This window comes from Protomyctophum parallelum (assembly GCF_964188405.1).
Source record: "Protomyctophum parallelum genome assembly, chromosome: 14".
NCBI classification, from domain to species: Eukaryota; Metazoa; Chordata; class Actinopteri; order Myctophiformes; family Myctophidae; genus Protomyctophum; species Protomyctophum parallelum.
This window is the reverse complement of record NC_139709.1, coordinates 7088590-7106538: the sequence shown is the minus strand read 5'-3', so window position 1 is coordinate 7106538 and position 17949 is coordinate 7088590. Positions and strand designations below refer to the sequence as shown.

Sequence of the window (17949 nt, the reverse complement as noted above, 5' to 3'; positions counted from 1 at the left end):
TGCTCACATTTATTTTTCTTTAAAGTAAATCTAGGCTATATATAGGCTATAGCTGCAGTGTATAAACACAATCTGTGCATGTAAAACTCTGTTAATCAAAAGTACAATGTATTGACATCAAGACACACATGAAGTAGGCCTGTACTTAATTGTACTTAAGTACACTATTTTGAGTACACACACTCAGTTGGCCAATACAAAACCAACAGTTTTCAATACAGCAATGCATTGACATTAAGAGGGGAAATACTCACTCCGTCATGGATGAGCGACTTCCACGAGTGTTCGAGTTTCTTGATCATCCTGTGGGACACACACATCAGCTGAGTCAGCAGGGCACGCACACACGCACGCACTACTACAAGGTGTTGAATCGGCCCGGACGCTTCTCGCCTTCCAGCCATAGAGTTAACACCCCGATCGCCCAGGACGAAGTTCACTGTCCGTTCAATTAGTAACACCCAGCACCCAGGACAAAGTTTTATCAAAAAGATGGAGGTTATTGATATCAACACTGATCACATCGCTCCACAGCCTAGGAGCGCCTGTTGCGCAACATTCGATGTTGTGTAACAGTGGGACGTCATCGAAAATGTTCCCCCCCTGTTTTGCCTGTTTTGCCGACGAGACCGAAAATCTTAAAACGTTAATAACTCTTGATTCTAAATCATCCCGTCCAATTCTAAGAAAAGATCATGTCTTAGACGTCCCATCGCTAGTCACGGTAGATTTAATCATACCTCCCGTTGTTGTCGATTGGCTCTGGAGTGTTTTGTCTACATTTAGCTGCTACAGCCACATCCGGGATAACATCCGGTCCGTCGGTAAAAGTGCTCCACTACTATAAATCGCCGGGCGCTATGATTTAATGGATGTGTAGCAGGGGGCGGGGCTGTCGCTACCGGTCCTTACTCTTATCAAGTGGGATAGCTGCCGCTAGGCGTGAGTCAGACTACAAGCAGGAAGCAGCGCCACAGCAGCACATATATGTCACACCGGACCGGAGGGCACTCGCCTATTAGCTTGCATTGCACAGTGCAGTCAGTGCGCCATTTCCGAACGCGGTGATGAGTGGAAGGTGTTTGGATTTTTATCCAAAAATGGGAAAATAACATCAAGAGAAAACGTAATCTGCAGACTAGGCATTGCTGGCCTGTTCATCGTGATATCCAAGCATTATGTTAAAATAGAGAAACATTTGCTGTATTGCTGGTGATCTGGAGTTGTTCCGTTCATGATTTCTTTGCTGTGCCAACAATGTGTTGGAATAATAGCTTTGACGTTTGGATGGGGGGGCCCTCTAGTGGACAGAAGGTGCATATAAAACTTGATATTCTGTGTATAGAGGGTATTTTCAGTAGTCTATGAGCTCAAATGAATGATGAATGAAATTCGAATGGGATTATAGAGGTAAACTGACAGCCCACGCACGCACACACACACACACACACACCCACACACCCACACCCACACACACACACACAGTTGATGGGAAGCCTGATTTTTTTTCAGAGATCAGTTGGTTAAATGGGTGGAACCAGCCAGTGCAACTCAAAGTGAGGGTGATTCATGTCTACCTGTAGGACTGCAGTATGTCGATTAGTCCGATGAACAGCAGGAGGCGCTCTCCCTTCGCCCCGACAGCGGGAATGCCTCCCATCCTGGACACGGGCAGGGAAAAGACAATTATGTGTCACTTTTTAACCAATTTCTACAAGCTCACAACACCTGTTAAAGCCAGTTAAACAAAACAAAACATTGGCTGTCATGAGACCTTTTATCTTACATCTTTAGGTAGGACGTAGTGCGTGGGGCTTCCCCCGGTAGGACGTAGCACGTATTAACGTAGCGTAGCGCGTATAACGTGTTATTCCAATCAGTTCCTTTAACCTCGGTGGACTCACGTGTCGTCGTGGTCCAGCGTGTCTCGGCAGGCGGAGCCTCCCTGGATGGACTCCATGGCCGTGGAGTACAGCGACCGCTGCGGCGCCGGCTTCTTGTCGTCGCCTCCTCCGCCGCCGCCCCCAGGCGAACCCTGGGACTGCTGATCGCGCACCGCCTGCGTCTTATTGTGCACGCCCAGCAGCAGACTGTAGTCCATGATCTTAAAGCTCTCCAGCACCTGGCCATGCACAGCACACACACACATTCATGTTTAACACACAATCCCTCCCGTTACCATATAGGCGCTAACATGAGGCTAATGCCAACAGAATGAACGACATAAGCAGAGGAGGAGGAGGAGGAGGAGGAGGAGGAGGAGGAGAAGGAGGAGGAGGAGGAGGAGGAGGAGGAGGAGGAGGAGGAGGAGGAGGACAAGGACAAGGACAAGGACAAGGACAAGGACAAGGAGAAGGAGAAGGAGAAGGAGAAGGAGAAGGAGACCGACCAATTGACCCGGAAGCGATTGTTCTCTCTCTCTCACCAGCAGGTCTCTCTGCAGTGTCTTCAGCAGGGCGTTGAAGGTGTCCTGGTCCAGGTTGAGGCCGTCGGGGACCTCGTTCATGAAGTCCAGGTCCTTGAAGGTGGGCTTGGACTTCTCCCTCTCCTTCTTGGAGGCGCGCCTCTTGTAGGTGGAGCCCTTCAGGTCGAACTTGAGGTGCATGCGGACGGCGCGCGGCAGCACGTTGTTCATCACCACGATGCGGATGTTCTTCCCTCCCGACTGGACACAGTAGAGGCCGAAGAACTTGGGTAGCAGCGTCCTGGGGTTCTGGTTCAGGTTCTGGAGGAGGAGAAGAAGAATGCATGGATTGAAGCAGTGGTTTTCAACCTTCTCCATATCGAGGTCCATTATTTATTCTGCATTTGAGCCACGGACTTTGACATTTAGCCTCTCCAAATTATGTAATGCAGATGTTTAACAATGGTGTAAAACAGTGTCATGTTGTGAGCTTGTAGATCAGCTACTTTCTGTGACACTGTGTGAGCTTGTAGATCGGCTACAGCGGTCCGATGGTGCTAAATATAAACCAGACTTTAGCGTCACTTATGCTGCCTGGGGTCAACCCTCCCCTCTGGGGTTATAGGGTTAATGAGGATGAGGATAACTTGCAACTTGTTGTCACTCTCACTCTCTAACACACACACACACACACACACACACACACACACACACACACACACACACCGTGCTTCAGTGCACGGCTGAACTGTCTGAATGACATCATATGTCCGTATCTACTAGCTATACCCGTAGCTATATGTCCGTAGCTACTAGCTATACCTCGGAATGACATCACATTGTAGTCCGTAGCTTTAGTGCACTTTGACTACACTTATATCAACAGCTGTTGTAAGCCCTTTCCTCATGCAATTTCCCAGGCAGTCGTAGTGCTGCTACTGTGCTAGCTTCGAATGAAATCGAATGTATACACACTAGATCAACGATGAGTGAGACTCGCAGGACACTGCCAGAGGCACCAAGAGCTAACTGATGCTCAGGGAACCAACACATGGGCACCGGTCACGAGGACGTCCCATACTAACATATATGTGGATGTACTCAAGAAAGATGCAGGAGCGCAAAGCACCAACGAGCTGGCCGGGTGTTTGGAGAACCGGGATGAGTGGCGGCGACGATCGAGGGCTCGTCTGAGGACGACCTATAGAGAGACGTGTTGATTTCAGGTCATACCGTAGTTAATTGGGTGGTGATATAAATGAAGACTCACCATGTAATATCCAGGAAGTAGTTTCTGGAGAAACTCCGCCTCCTTGTGCATGACGGTCTTCAGGATGAACTCATCGTCGCGGGTTACGTAGAAGATGGAGCCGCTGGCGCCCGGGTTGGACAGCTCGATGAGGGGCTCGTTGCACAGCGAGAACTACACACGCGCGCACACACACACACACACACACACACACACACACACACACACACACACACACACACACACACACACACACACACACACACACACACGAGATTTACATTTCATTGCTGTCAGGCAGAAACCTCTCCATATCTCCATATTTTATACGTAATTTCACTATTTTAAAATGGCTTAAAAGTTATTACATCTAAATTGGCAATAATGTTATTTTAAATTTGTATTATTTTTTTTAGCAGTAAAACCTGTCTGGTCTGTTGGGAATGTTCAAGATTCAAGATGTTTATTGCTATATGCCAGTGTTGGTTCTCAAGACCCAAAAGAGAAATCCAGATGTTTTCCCGGGACCCAAACTGGTGAAAACATGTGTTTCTAAGTATGGAATTTCTTTGATTTGTTTTGAATTAATGAAAACATTAGATTTGTTTTTTATTTGGAATGTTTTAAAACAATAATGATTAAAAACATGTATAGGAAACAAAACATAAAGGGACCCATACAAATGTGTCTGTGACCCACAAATGGGTCCTGACAGTGTTTGAGAACCAGTCCTATATATACACCATAGTCCATAGTACACACACAGGGTACACAAAAGACCAGCTCAATGGCTTTGCTGTTAGAGTGTCCGCCCTGAGGGTTCAATTCCCAGCTGGGTCACACCACAGACTATACAAATGGGACCCAATGCCTCCCTGCTTGGCACTCAGCATCAAGGGTTGGATTGGGGGTAGCCATGGTTCACACATGCACGAGCATCATGGCACAACTTCAGCGTGTTTTTGGGGAACCCTGCAGCATTTACATAGCAAACGTGTACATAAACGTTCAGATTTCAAATGTCACGGTACAGCGATTAGCACTGCTGCATTCCGCGCTGTTTAATAAAAAGCATTTTTACCTGAGCTGTTTTTTGCCTGCCATAGGCTTTAAACTACTCGCCTCTATCGGTCGGGTGTGGCACTCTGATACACTGGGTGTGTTTGAAATAAGGCACACTAACCACACTTCCAATACACGCCAATAGGCAAGTGCGCTCCCGGTGTGCAACTCGCTCCCAGTGACATCTGCTGGCAAATCCCATTGTCATATATGGGATTTGCTGCCTCTTACATCACACTCCACAGGAAAATCAGAGCACTCGTTTGAGCCAGAAAACCCCAGACCACAGAAAATCTACTGAAGGTTAAAAGTCCAGGTTTTTAGGGTGCAATTGAGCTCAGAAAACCCTTAAAAAACAAAGTTTTTGTAATGTTTCTTCTTTTTTATGTCACAATCCCTTTCAGGGCAAGATTGGGGGTACATCCCTGCATGCCTCATACAGCGTCATGTATAGGGGGTGTGCTTGTACATCAAGCTGCCTCACGCAGAAACAGGAGAGATAGATTGTTGCAGCAAGAGTACAATACACATAAGTGGTGTGGTATGGTCATACAAGAGGACACGCACGCACGCACCCCTACAAGTGGTGAGAGTGTGCTGCTTGGTACTTAAAACAGAAAGCATTAGTGTCTAATCTCCATATGGTAGTATGTGTGCGTGCGTGCGCCAAGTAGAGTTGTTCCCCTACAGAAACCCATGTAGGAAATGCCTCCATACAAAGCCTACAATGCTGGATCACAAGTTTTGTTGATTGATTTGAATATTTTATAGTTAAACATTTAAACCACGCTTAGGTCCCAGTACAACACTTTAGGCTAAAAAGATAACACAAACACTTGTTGTTGTTCCATTGTGGTCCTATCTATACAATTCATCAACAGAGCATAGAATATAAAGATGTCATCAACAAATACAAATGACAGTCTGGGACTCTCAATTTTAGTGTTTCTTATCTAGATATCGACACACACACACACACACACACACACACACACACCACACACACACACGCACAGAGTGCAACACATACTCTCTCCCCATGCCTTCGGCCTGGTGGAGAAAAGAAAAGAAAAGAAGAGCCAAGGGGACAGAGTAGATATGTATCTCACCAGGTAGTCGTCTGGGCGGATGCCAAACAGCTCTCTGAAGTAGCGGAAGGCCACAGGGGCGTAGGTTTTGAACCGGAAGTCAGGATAGTGGTGGGCGGGGGTGAGGTTGCTGCCCTCACTGTGTGCAGCGAGGTGGGGATGAGGAAGAGAGACAACAGCATGAGATACATATCTGGACTGCTTTAATATGCACAGAAGACAGAACCGCCCGCCCGCCCGCCCGCCCGCCCACCCACCCACCCACCCACCCACCCACCCACCCACCCACCCACCCACCCACCCACCCACCCACCCACCCACCCACCCACCCACCCACCCACCCACCCACCCACCCACCCACCCACCCACCCACCCACACACACACACACACACACACACACACACACACACACACACACACACACACACACACACACACACACACACACACACACACACACACACACACACACACACACACACACACACACACACACACACACACACACACACACACACACACACACACACACACACACACACACACACAGTACATACTTGGGAAAGAAGATGCTCTCGACCACATAGAAGTCCTGCATCAACACGTCTCTCTCTGGCTTGGAGCTCAGGTTGCCCACGGTGTATCCGATGCCCAGCTGGATGGCACCTTTCAGGGCGGAGGAGGGGGTCTGGAAGGGGGAGTAGGGTGAAAAAAGTACAAGAAAAGAAACGGGACAATGAGAATTGTAGTTCCTCATAGAAGGAATTTAAGCGATGGAACATTGACATAAAAAGGACTGTCACGCATTGTCACAATCATGGCATTTTACTGATTGATGATTCATTATAATACAGATATTTGCGATTCACGATTTCATTGTATTTTGTTCGGCATTGAACGTTGGAGCATGCACATCAAAATTACATTTCTGTTTGATACTACAACAAATAACCTAACGTTATTGAAATATGCAAAGAAATGACACATATGGGTCGATTATGCAAGTGGAACCATATTACATATTTTAAGAGGTGGGGGGCGTGTGGAATGTCATATAACAATTATGGGCATGGTAAGAAGCGCTTTCGACACCCCGTGGAGTGCGCAAAACGGCCTTGAATTAGTCATGGGTGTGTTTAAGGCGTGTTTGAGACGTACCCAATCAACATGTCCGTACTATTCTCTTTACCAGTCAGCTGATGTCACATACGGCTCATATCGCGCCACCGAGTGGCGCGATACGAGCTTGTAGGTCTGCTATTTTTGAAAAATCTTAGAACAACTGACATTTTTAGAATCTGATCTCAGGTCAGTATGGGTTCATCAGACCAGTGTGTGTCCGGCGGAAACCTCGTATGAATCTGATCTCAGGTCAGAATGGGTTAATGCTGTGCCTGTGGCCCCGATGGTATATGGTCTTCGCTCTTAGCATTTTATTGAAGAAGACTTGAATCGGGTGTGATACAGCATATGAAAGCAAACTTCCCACGGATTATGGAGATGTTTTTATTTATTTTTAAGGTTGAGAAATGAAAGAATTATGGCCGTTTCTAATCTCAACATTTTACAAAAAAAAGAAGCAAAACGAGGCTGTTGCCATGTCTCATAGAAACAAGTAAATAGGTCTATAAAAATAAGCGCATATAACAGGGGTCTGTAACCTATTTTAAATGAAGTGCCATGTTTTTATTTTCTAGATAGTGAGTCTGCCATATCCAGATTAATTTTAATGACACCACATTGAAATAAAAAAACATATTTTGATTGTCCACAAATATAAAGTTCTTCCTTCTTTTTAAATATGTTCTTGCACATTGTTATAATGATCATTATATATATCCCCCTGCAGTCAGAGTTCATAGTTTTAATGAATGAATGTGATGCATTGTGAGCTGGTATAGATCTGCTATTTTCAAAAGTAATCTTGGAAAAAAATAATTAAATTTTTGGATTAGCCGTCATTAGTTGGGCAAATGCATTCATCTGGGGATCCTTGACATCATGGGAATGTGCTGTGTGAGGATCACTGGTTTAAACAACATTAGGAGAAAAGCCCAAATAACCACTTTAGAAGCAAGAAAAGCAACCACAAATAGTACAACTACCAATATTTACAAGCAACTTTACAGAAAAAGAAGCCGCTTATAATAAACAGACATGGCAACACTCTAGCAGCCTCCCAGAGCCGCTCAAGTGTACAATCAAACAGTGCTTTTTGCGTTTATGAGGTGGTCCGACCCACGTCTAATCGTTATGCGCTTTGTTATGTCTTTGTTTTTTGTTTTTTTAGGTCAAGGGGCTTAATAGCAAATTGCGCAAAGCGAAAATAATTAACATATGGACACTCCCACAATGCTAAAATATTCAGGAACGCCGTATGCCATATGTGTGTGCGTTCAACACGGGCCGATATGCCTTTCATAATACGAATGTGCGCAGAGCGAGGCCAATTTATGTATTACCACATGGTAAAACGCACCTTCAAAATCTAGGCCATAATGTGCTATGGCCAAATCAAGGGCATGCACTTAATGATTTTATACTTACAAAATGTTTTCAAAAGGATGAGGAAAATAAATGACATATTTTCGCTATTTTTCAACAGATGATTCATGATAATTGTGATGCTACCTTCTTGTAGGAGGTCTCTCCAGAGGCGTCTATTCTCCTGTGTCCGATCTTCTTATCCTGGGCAGTGCCCACTCCGAATGGAGACGGCATCTGATGGAGGGTGGAATAAACATTATGGAAATGTTTCAGTATTTCATGTTTCCAGTTAATTTCAAACCTTCATTTATACTCGAGAGGCACTGAGGTTGCCCTCATAGAGACAGAGGGAGACCGCATAGTTACTGAACAAACACTCTAGTCCACGGGTTCCCAAACTGTGTTGCGTGCACCCCCTGTGGTGCGCGAGCGCCTTCTATGGGGTGTGTGACATGAAAAGGCTAATGGTGGTGTTATTTTATTATATTTTTTCACAGTTATTCAAAACAATATACAGCATCAATTCTCAACGGGTTTAATTTCAAGGACCCCCCGGTTGACATGCATTAGTCTCCCATTTAATGGCATTTCTATCTCTGGGAGTGGGACCCCCAATGTATATTGTAAAATCAGAGGTTTAAAAGGTTTAACTCAGAGTGTACAAATGTTTGTTTTTTATCCAGTTGATTAGGTGTGATTTAAAATATTTGAACATATACACCAATATATGGCAAGTATGTGCAGAATATATGCTGCATGTATGCCATATATTTGCATATAATGTGGATATGAAATATATTGTATATAGCTTATATGTCCACATATATGGATGTAGAGCAGTGTTGTTTTTGGCATCACATTTTGATTTTAGTTTTAGTCATAGTTTCTTGAATAGTTTTCATTTAGTTTTAGCCACCTGGAATGTCTTAGTGTTAGTCTAGTTTTAGTCGACTAAATATCATAGGATTTTAGTCGACTAAATCTACAGTTGATTTAGTCGACTAAAATGTATTTTGGCTGCCGTCGTAATGACATATTTTTACACATCTACATGCTCAACGCGTCACAGCATGACACATTGTGAGCTTTTACACATTCAACCAAGTGTAAAATGACTTATACTGGATCTCTTGTCCACTAGTCCCTTCCTAACATTTTAGACTAGTTTTTATTTGTTGACGTAATTGTCAGTATATTTAGTCTTAGTTTTAGTCATCACAGCTTAGTTTTAATTTTGTTTTCGTCAGTGAAAAAAGGTAGTTGACGAAAAAAAATTGTCTTAATTTTAGTTGACGAAATCAACACTGATCTAGACATATACCGGTATGCAGGTGGTGAATTTCTAATAATAATTATGTCACACAAGTAAGACGCGCAAACGCGGGAAGCGAACGCACCTCGTGTGTGTGTGTGGTTGTTTGTGTGTGTGTGTGTGTGCTATAGCTGCGCCCTGTGTGTGTGTGTGTGTGTGTGCTGCGCCCTCTGGTGGCGGGCGGGTGGTGTCACAGCGGGACAGACAGACAGACAGACACACACACACACACACACACAGACAGACATGATCTGCAGGGTTCGCAATAACATAGGCCTATATAAATCAGGTCTAAATTAGTTAACTAACCCTAACCTCGTTTGGAATAATGGGGTAATTCCAAACATTATGAGGTTATCCCCCTCCCCCCACCTCTCTATTACAATGCCTAGTCTGCGTGGCAGTTGGCAAGACGTTTACCCCTGTGCTACAACACTTATATTGGCAACAAGCAAGATGTCACACTACAGAGTATGTATTACTTCAGACAGACAGTACATGAGACAGGTGTGTGTGTGTGTGTGTCTGTGTGTGTGTGTGTGTGTGTGTGTGTGTGTGTGTGTGTGTGCGTGCGTGCGTGCGTGCATGCATGTGTACTCTCTCACCTCGGCTATCGGAGCCTTCCTGGATGGATCTGTAGACAACAGGGACAGAAAGAAGAGAAGTCACGGTGAGAGAAACAGTGACCACATCACTTACATTATTTAGCGTGAATAAAAGCTGATGTGATTAGGAGCCTCTGACTGTGTGTGGACAAAAGAGCTTCACACTGTGTTATTATTAGACATGTGACGGCCCGCTGTCACAGTGCGTCTTAACAGCGGGCGATAGCCTGACATATTTTCCGGAAGTGCGTTATTTGTCTATGGGACCCTACTGGCAACTACTGGCGATAGCAGACGAAGAGGTGAAAAGTGGGCGGAGGAACGTCGCCCGAAACTGTAAAAATACTTTTATCTCTGGATGACATCGTCCGGCGTTAGCCAGTCAAAATTCATGTGTTGCTTTGTTTACGGCAGAGCCGTAGAAGAAGAGAGTCCGCAAAGCGGGCCGGTGCTATGTGATATAGTTCCAAACATTGGAACTATCCCATTGAGATAGAATGAGCACTTCCGCATTGCATTGTTACAATGGGAGTCAACGCTAGTGTTGTCACTCTCATACTAGATCACACTGGTTTACCCTCCATACCACCTATAAGAGGACATTGGTCACGACAGCAGGAATGCCCACTAGGAGATTTGTATCGCCCAGAGCAGTGGTTCCCAAACTTTTTCATGCCAAGGGCCCCCAAATTGACACTTATTAGCCAGAGGACCCCCATTTAAAAACATATGCCAGGGACCCCCATAAGAGAGAGCAGTGATTCTCAACCATTGACCAGCTGTTCCCAAAAAACAGGTCCATCCAATCAGAACTGGAGAGTAGAACTCATCCAGGAAATGAAAAAAAAAAGAAAACATGAGCAGACATAACTGGAGCCTAAAAGCACTATCAGATTTAAGTGGATAAATCTCTCTCTCTCTCTCTCTCTCTCTCTCTCTCTCTAAATTGGTGTCCTACCTGAAAAAGAAATGTTTAAATAGCTGGAGAGACAGTGACTCCTGTTAGTGAGTAATTTGAGCAAACACTATATCAATGATTATTATCAGAATAATAGAGCTTTTGTTTAAACACAATAATAATAAAATACATCCACCACCTTTAAAAATACAGTACATTTACCTTAAAACTGCACTATGTAACTTTGATCTTCTACACCAGGTTTGAACCCGGTTTCCTGTATAAGTGACATTTCTACCAGCCAGTCTGCCTGCTTGCTCAGGGAATGAGTTGAATCTTGACCTTCAGGTCAAAATTCGTGTCAGATCCTCTGTCTAGGAGAAGCATGACATTTGACACAATACAAATGTTTCAACAGAAGAGCAGAGCAGAGAGGAAAAACCCCAGTTGTTATTGAGAGGCGTTAGCCCCTCAGGTTCAATGTTTGATGTTAGTTACATTTTTGTTATAAAAACGCCATTAACAATAAAGAGAAGTTTGTTTTGTCACCGTTTGTTTTATATCATCATTACATCACCTACTGTAATCAAACCAAACTATACTATATTCCCTCCTCATTGTAAGATGATAAGAGTGCCCCTCACTTCACATGGGTGTGATTTTATTGTATATATATTGCATTTAATAGATAGCCACTTTACGTTCATCTCACATTATTTGGAAAGCCACTCACCACCAGCAGAACAATCTCAGTGTCTCCCAGTTTTACGCGAGGCCAATTCTCTCTTTTTACATAATCCAGTGGGAGAATAAGGTCGTAGGCTAATACGGCGAGAAGCCAGAGGCTGGTGGGAATTCAACAGTCATGCAGTGCAGTGAGCTCTGCTCTATGCTATTCTCAGACGAGATCAGGGTTCGTTGTTGAGAAGGTGAAACTCTATTGGATTGACTCCCTCCTTAATCTGGTCGTGCTGTCATTGGCTGGTTTTGGCCATGATATTATGGTCAGCAGCCACAGCCAGTCAGGAATGAGTGTCTAGGGTTAGACATAGAGGTCAGGTTCAGGGGTCAGGGTTAGACAGGACTAGAGGTCACATTTAGGGGTTAGGGGTCAGGTGACCTTATAAGGAGTTATGCCTGATTGATACACTGTTGCAAATTGCACAAAGGGTGGGGGGGGGGCTCCTATTTTCAGCTATAATGTAGATTTTCGTCTTACACAAACATTAAATTCCTATTGACAATTAATGGTGAATTTACATCATATGTAGACGAGCAAATCGGCTATTTATGTCCTACACAAATATTAAATTCCCATTTAATTGACAATGAATGGATGATGTACAGTGATAAGAGCGCCCCTCACTTCAAGACGGGTGTGATTTTTTTAAATATCATTCATAAATTTGCCATCCTAAGATGTTGATGACGTCCTTACAAGTATAGTTATACATTACAAACATGAGCAAAACTGTGTGTGCACTGTGCGTGCAATGCATGTGTATGATGTGCATGTGTGCGAAAGAGAGAATGGTCAAATCTCAACATAATGCTAGATAATCACACAAAACAAAGGGTCAGGAGATCTCTCTCAGCCACAGAGGAGATAATGTTTAAACCTGATGAAGTACATCACACAGCAGATGCTGCTCTCTGTGACATAAACAAGCCACGGTTACACTATGAACAGTAAGCCTTCGGTACAGTAAAGAGCAGTGCAAGTACAGCACAGCACAGCACAGTACAGTACAACGCAGCGCACTATACACAGTACAGTGTATAGTGCAGTGCAGCAGTGTAGCACAACGCAGCACAGCACAGCACAACGCAGCGCACTATAAACAGTACAGTGTATAGTGCAGTGCAGCAGTGTAGCACAGCAGAGCACAACGCAGCACAGCACAATGCAGTGCACTATAAACAGTACTGTGTATAGTGCAGTGCAGCAGTGTAGCACAGCACAGCACAGCACAATGCAGCGCACTATAAACAGTACAGTGTATAGTGCAGTGCAGCAGTGTAGCACAGCACAGCACAACGCAGCACAGCACAATGCAGCGCACTATAAACAGTACAGTGTATAGTGCAGTGCAGCAGTGTAGCACAGCACAATGCAGCGCACTATAAACAGTACAGTGTATAGTGCAGTGCAGCAGTGTAGCACAGCACAGCACAACGCAGCACAGCACAATGCAGCGCACTATAAACAGTACAGTGTATAGTGCAGTGCAGCAGTGTAGCACAGCACAGCACAACGCAGCACAGCACAATGTAGCGCACTATAAACAGTACAGTGTATAGTGCAGTGAAGCAGTGTAGCACAGCACAGCACAGGTTCCCAAACTATTCAGCCTGTGATGTCTGTCCAGGACGCAAACAACTAACTAGTGAAAATAGCAGATCTCAATATGCTAATTTTTTGTTGCTATTTTTAGCTCACCACAGCATAGGTCCCCACTGTGCTGTATCGAATTGAAATCAAAACTGAGAGATGTGTCCCTAGCGGGGGGGGGGGGGGGGGGGTGTGTGTGTGTGTGTGCGCGCGCGCCAGGTTGAAGAGGATTGAATCGCTCTCAGCTGAGCAAATGGCTGCCATTTGGGACGTAAACAGAAGCTATGAGAAGATTCTCCTGGCTGTCAGTCACACACGCACGCACGCACACGCACACGCACAATTAGTATTAATCTGATGATATCTCTCTCCCTCTCTCTCAGCATAGCATTTTAGGTGAAAAAACAAATTTGAAAAAAGAAGAAAAGTGAATTACCGGTAAAAGAAAATGGTCAGAAAGGTTAAACAACTAAATGTGATGCTGTATTTACTCCCACGACCCACATGCGCTGCAGCCTACAGTACTATATATACATGTGGTGGGACCCACAGCAGCATGGCTCCTACTGACTGACTGAGGCTGCAGCCTACATGTGGATTATGTTATCATGCCACATTATGTAAGTAGTATTATGTAGGCGGGGTCAGAGTAATCTAGAGAGTGGCGACACTAGCGTTGACTCCCATTGTAACAATGTAATGCGGACGTGCTCATTCTATCTCAATGGGATAGTTCCAATGTGTGGAACTATAGCCCACGGCGAGATCTAAGCGTTTCGCCACTCTCTTATTAGAGAGAGAGAGAGAGAGAGAGAGAGAGAGAGAGAGAGAGAGAGAGAGAGAGAGAGAGAGAGAGAGAGAGAGAGAGAGAGAGAGAGAGAGAGAGAGAGAGAGAGAGAGAGAGAGAGAGAGAGAGAGAGAGAGAGAGAGAGAAAGCGAGGGAGAGAGAGAGCTACCATCCTTGTTTACATTGGACAGTAGTATATATATTTTACAGTAGAGATCAGTTATTGTTTTGCAGGCTGCTCAACAAGCTGTATTGCGCGGCCAAAACTACACGTGGCGATGGTCGATGGATACACTTGTAGTTCGGCTGTTTATGGCGATTTGCTGCAGACTTGCTTCCGTTGCATTCGTTCAGCTTAGTGTCAATTGAATGTTTTGATACTCGGGTCAGAGTATCGGGGCCGGTTCCAAGTACCGAGGAGTCACAACTGGCCAATAAAAATAAGGTTCTGTTCAGAATGTATTGTCTCCTAGATTTCCACAAAATAATAGCAAATGCTCGATAGTGGGCTCGATAAGGACCCGGCTCGATAAGCCTGCTCGATAAGGTGATCGTTATCAATAAAAAATACTGGAGGGTAATTCCAGTACTGGAGGGTGGTATCAGTATCGGAAACAACTCTTAATTGAATACATAGGACCGCAAAGTCCCCATGTCCTTTTGGTCCAAATGTTTAACTGTATAACTTCTCCATGCTGTTTGGTCCAAATGTTTAAAGCGCAAATAACATGCATTTTAAAACTGCTTTTAATATTTAATATCATATTGTCTATGTCCCTCAAAGTTATTTCTAATGGTTTGAGCCTCAATCACCACTCTGATATAACCAGTACTTGTCATTTCTTTCTGGACTTTGAAAGCAGTTTTAGCTGCAGTACCACAATGTCCTGAGGTGGTGGGGGTGCTGATATGCAGATTATTTAATATTTGAGTCATTATAATACTGATGCTAGATAACACCAGGCTTGTTTCCATTCCATGCCAGCTTGGAAAATCAACAATGGTGGACATTGTAAACAAAGTGGAAATGCAAATTTGGAACTGAAGAAGAGGAGGAATTATACAAAGTAGGGTGACATTGATGACATCACGATGAGACCAAAATCAGTTGAGCTGTTTCTGAGAGCAATTTCCATTAAAGCACCAATATGATATGAAAGCCTGATTGTTCAAAATTGGTTATTTGTGGGGATAGAAAACACATATGGGAGCCCCAAAAACACAAAAGAAATTGAAAAAGTTGAATTTTATGTTATAGGTCCTTTAAGTGATGATGTTTACATGATGTTTACACTTTTTGACTAATAGTTTTCAATCAATCGGCAGTGGTGTAAGGTAACTATAAGTACTCAAGTACTGTACTTAAGTACAGTTGAGGAACTTTAACTTTACTTAAGTATGTTCTCCCCGTGTCCCATAGGGCACACAAAAAAACATGGCCAGGGTTGCAAAATTGTGGGATGAAAATAGGGGGAAAATATAATACTGTCTGGGCTGCTGCTGTCCTCGGTGCGTCCTCTGTGAACCCATTACACCGTCTCACTGTCTGCTGCTTTTTATATAATGGCACTTCCTTCTTACTTCTTACTGATTAAAGTCAGCTCTGTGCCAAACCGCAGATGATGTGGAAGAACTCATCAGTCAGCCTATACTCTCAGGGTGACCCACTCTCGCCATAGCTGCAGAGAATCTGTTGAGACACTTCTAAAAAGGAGGACTAAAGACTTCATTTCCTCTTTTAACAAAAGCATCAATTTAGCTAAGAACCCCACCTGACAAAAAGGAGCCTGTAGATCTGCCATTTTGTTTTTTGCTTTGTTTTGCATATAATAACCTAAGTCAGACAAAAATAGGGTTAAAGTGGTTAAATTACTTTGATGCTATACTAACACATTTCACTTTGGACCCACTCAAGAACCCTGTGGGGTCCCCAGCCGGACCCCACTAGTGTATAGGTGACACAGTCCTCATTCATCACCATTATTATTTAGTCATTTGCTGTTTTTACTTATTACTTTGTTTATTTGGACAGGACAATGCATATCAATGGACTTCACATGGACGTAAATACACCGCAGTCTTCACAAAGAAACACAAAACGGAAAACAGACAAACAGTGTTACATAACAGCTGTTCTGTCTTCTGTGATCAGTGGTATGTTCTATAGTTACACTATAGGGACGAGGTGTCTTCACACTCCAGTTATCTAATCTGTCTCATACATTATTCATCTCCTACAGCTTATGTTTCTGACCGTGACGGCATGCCATGCACAGCACAAGTCACATTATTACCGCTCACCAAAGCCGCTTAAAAATAAATAAACATCAAGAGCAATACGAATCATCTCTATCAAGTCTGTGTTAAATCAGTCAAATATTGACCTATAGCCTAATAGTAATAATATAATCACATATAGAGGCCTACCCCACGTCTATCAATCACCGTGTGTGTGTGTGTGTGTGTGTGTGTGTGTGTGTGTGTGTGTGTGCGCTACTGCTACTTCAGTGGTAGGACCGTATAGGTGATGGTTTGGATTGGATCATTGATTTATTTAAACGATAATGGGTTTAATCGGCAATAATATTAACACATATTGATTAACAGTCCATCTACCAGAGGCTACTACTAGCCTATTGATCCACTGCTATAACTGCTTCTCAAACTCGGTTCCAGGGACCATAACCATATGGCATGGGCTTGAAATTATACGGACCCTTGTATTGCGGTGGGGCTGCTATAGCCAGCTGCTCTGAGTTTTTTTGATCAATTGAAATATTTATTAACAGTTTGCAGAATTACAGTATACATTCCAAGCACAAACTCAATACAAAGACTCTTGGACAACCCAATATTACTTGTTTACAAGAGGGTGAGGGTCCGTGTTCAATTCATCCAGTGTAGGCTACACATGGAACCATTTGGTTCCATTTTTCAACACTCAGATTAAAACATATGGTATCGAATCGAATGAAAGGGGGGTCCGTATGTGTGCGTGGGGGTCCGTGTGTGCGTGACGTGTGGCCTCGTGCACTGTATAGCTAGTGCACATCTTGTTCTTCAACAAGGTTGAGAATCACTGCATTATTTACAAATCAATTAATATCCCTGGGCTGTTGCGTTTTAATTCGAAGTGAATGCATATGGCTATACGAACCGGTGTCGCCTTGCTGCGGGTCCAGCAGCTGCAGAGAGAGCCCTGGCGGTGTCGCCGCAGTCCTGACCTCCATCTCCTCCACGGACGGACGGATCTGTGTCTCACTCTGATGATCCAATAAAAGCCTTCTGATCGGTTCCTTCGGTCGGTGCACAAACGAACCGCAAAGCTCGTCTTTCACGTCAACATCACGTTTTTACATTTACAACTGGTTGGTAAAAATATGCTCCGTCCCGATTTATACTGATCTTATTATGCACATAGTCACAGTGACTACATTGTTGTAAAATAGAGCCACAGCAGCAGAGCGCAGCGCACAGTGCGTGGCTGGTGCGTAATTTGCATCTCCGCGGTGCGTCACTCACACTGAGGAAGGATTTGCATTTGATTTAGAGCCGCGACTACAGCACCACCGTGTGGCTGATGTTGGTAAAGGCAGGGTAGGGCAACAATTTTACCTTTATTTTAATACTGGATATATTCAATGAATCTGGAGGGAAATTACTTGTTATAATTTGGCAGCCTCATAAAACAACACATTGGAGGGGGGGATTGTGTTTGAACAGC

General features: G+C 44.0%; 1 protein-coding gene across 1 annotated transcript in view; it reads right to left on the bottom strand.

Moving 5' to 3' along the window:
* The window catches only part of LOC310870696 (uncharacterized protein), a gene marked incomplete at its 3' end in the record, with an annotated part of 139115 nt that extends 121604 nt beyond the window's left edge, over nt 1-17511 (bottom strand). Inside the window, 10 exon segments of the mRNA XM_083781969.1 lie at nt 255-303; nt 1578-1661; nt 1905-2122; nt 2426-2725; nt 3675-3827; nt 5825-5942; nt 6362-6492; nt 8436-8525; nt 10209-10237; nt 17383-17511. Of these exon segments, the coding sequence (XP_083638095.1) occupies nt 255-303; nt 1578-1661; nt 1905-2122; nt 2426-2725; nt 3675-3827; nt 5825-5942; nt 6362-6492; nt 8436-8525; nt 10209-10237; nt 17383-17455 (1245 nt within the window). The 5' untranslated portion in view covers nt 17456-17511.
* Nucleotides 17512-17949: the final 438 nt, after the last annotated feature.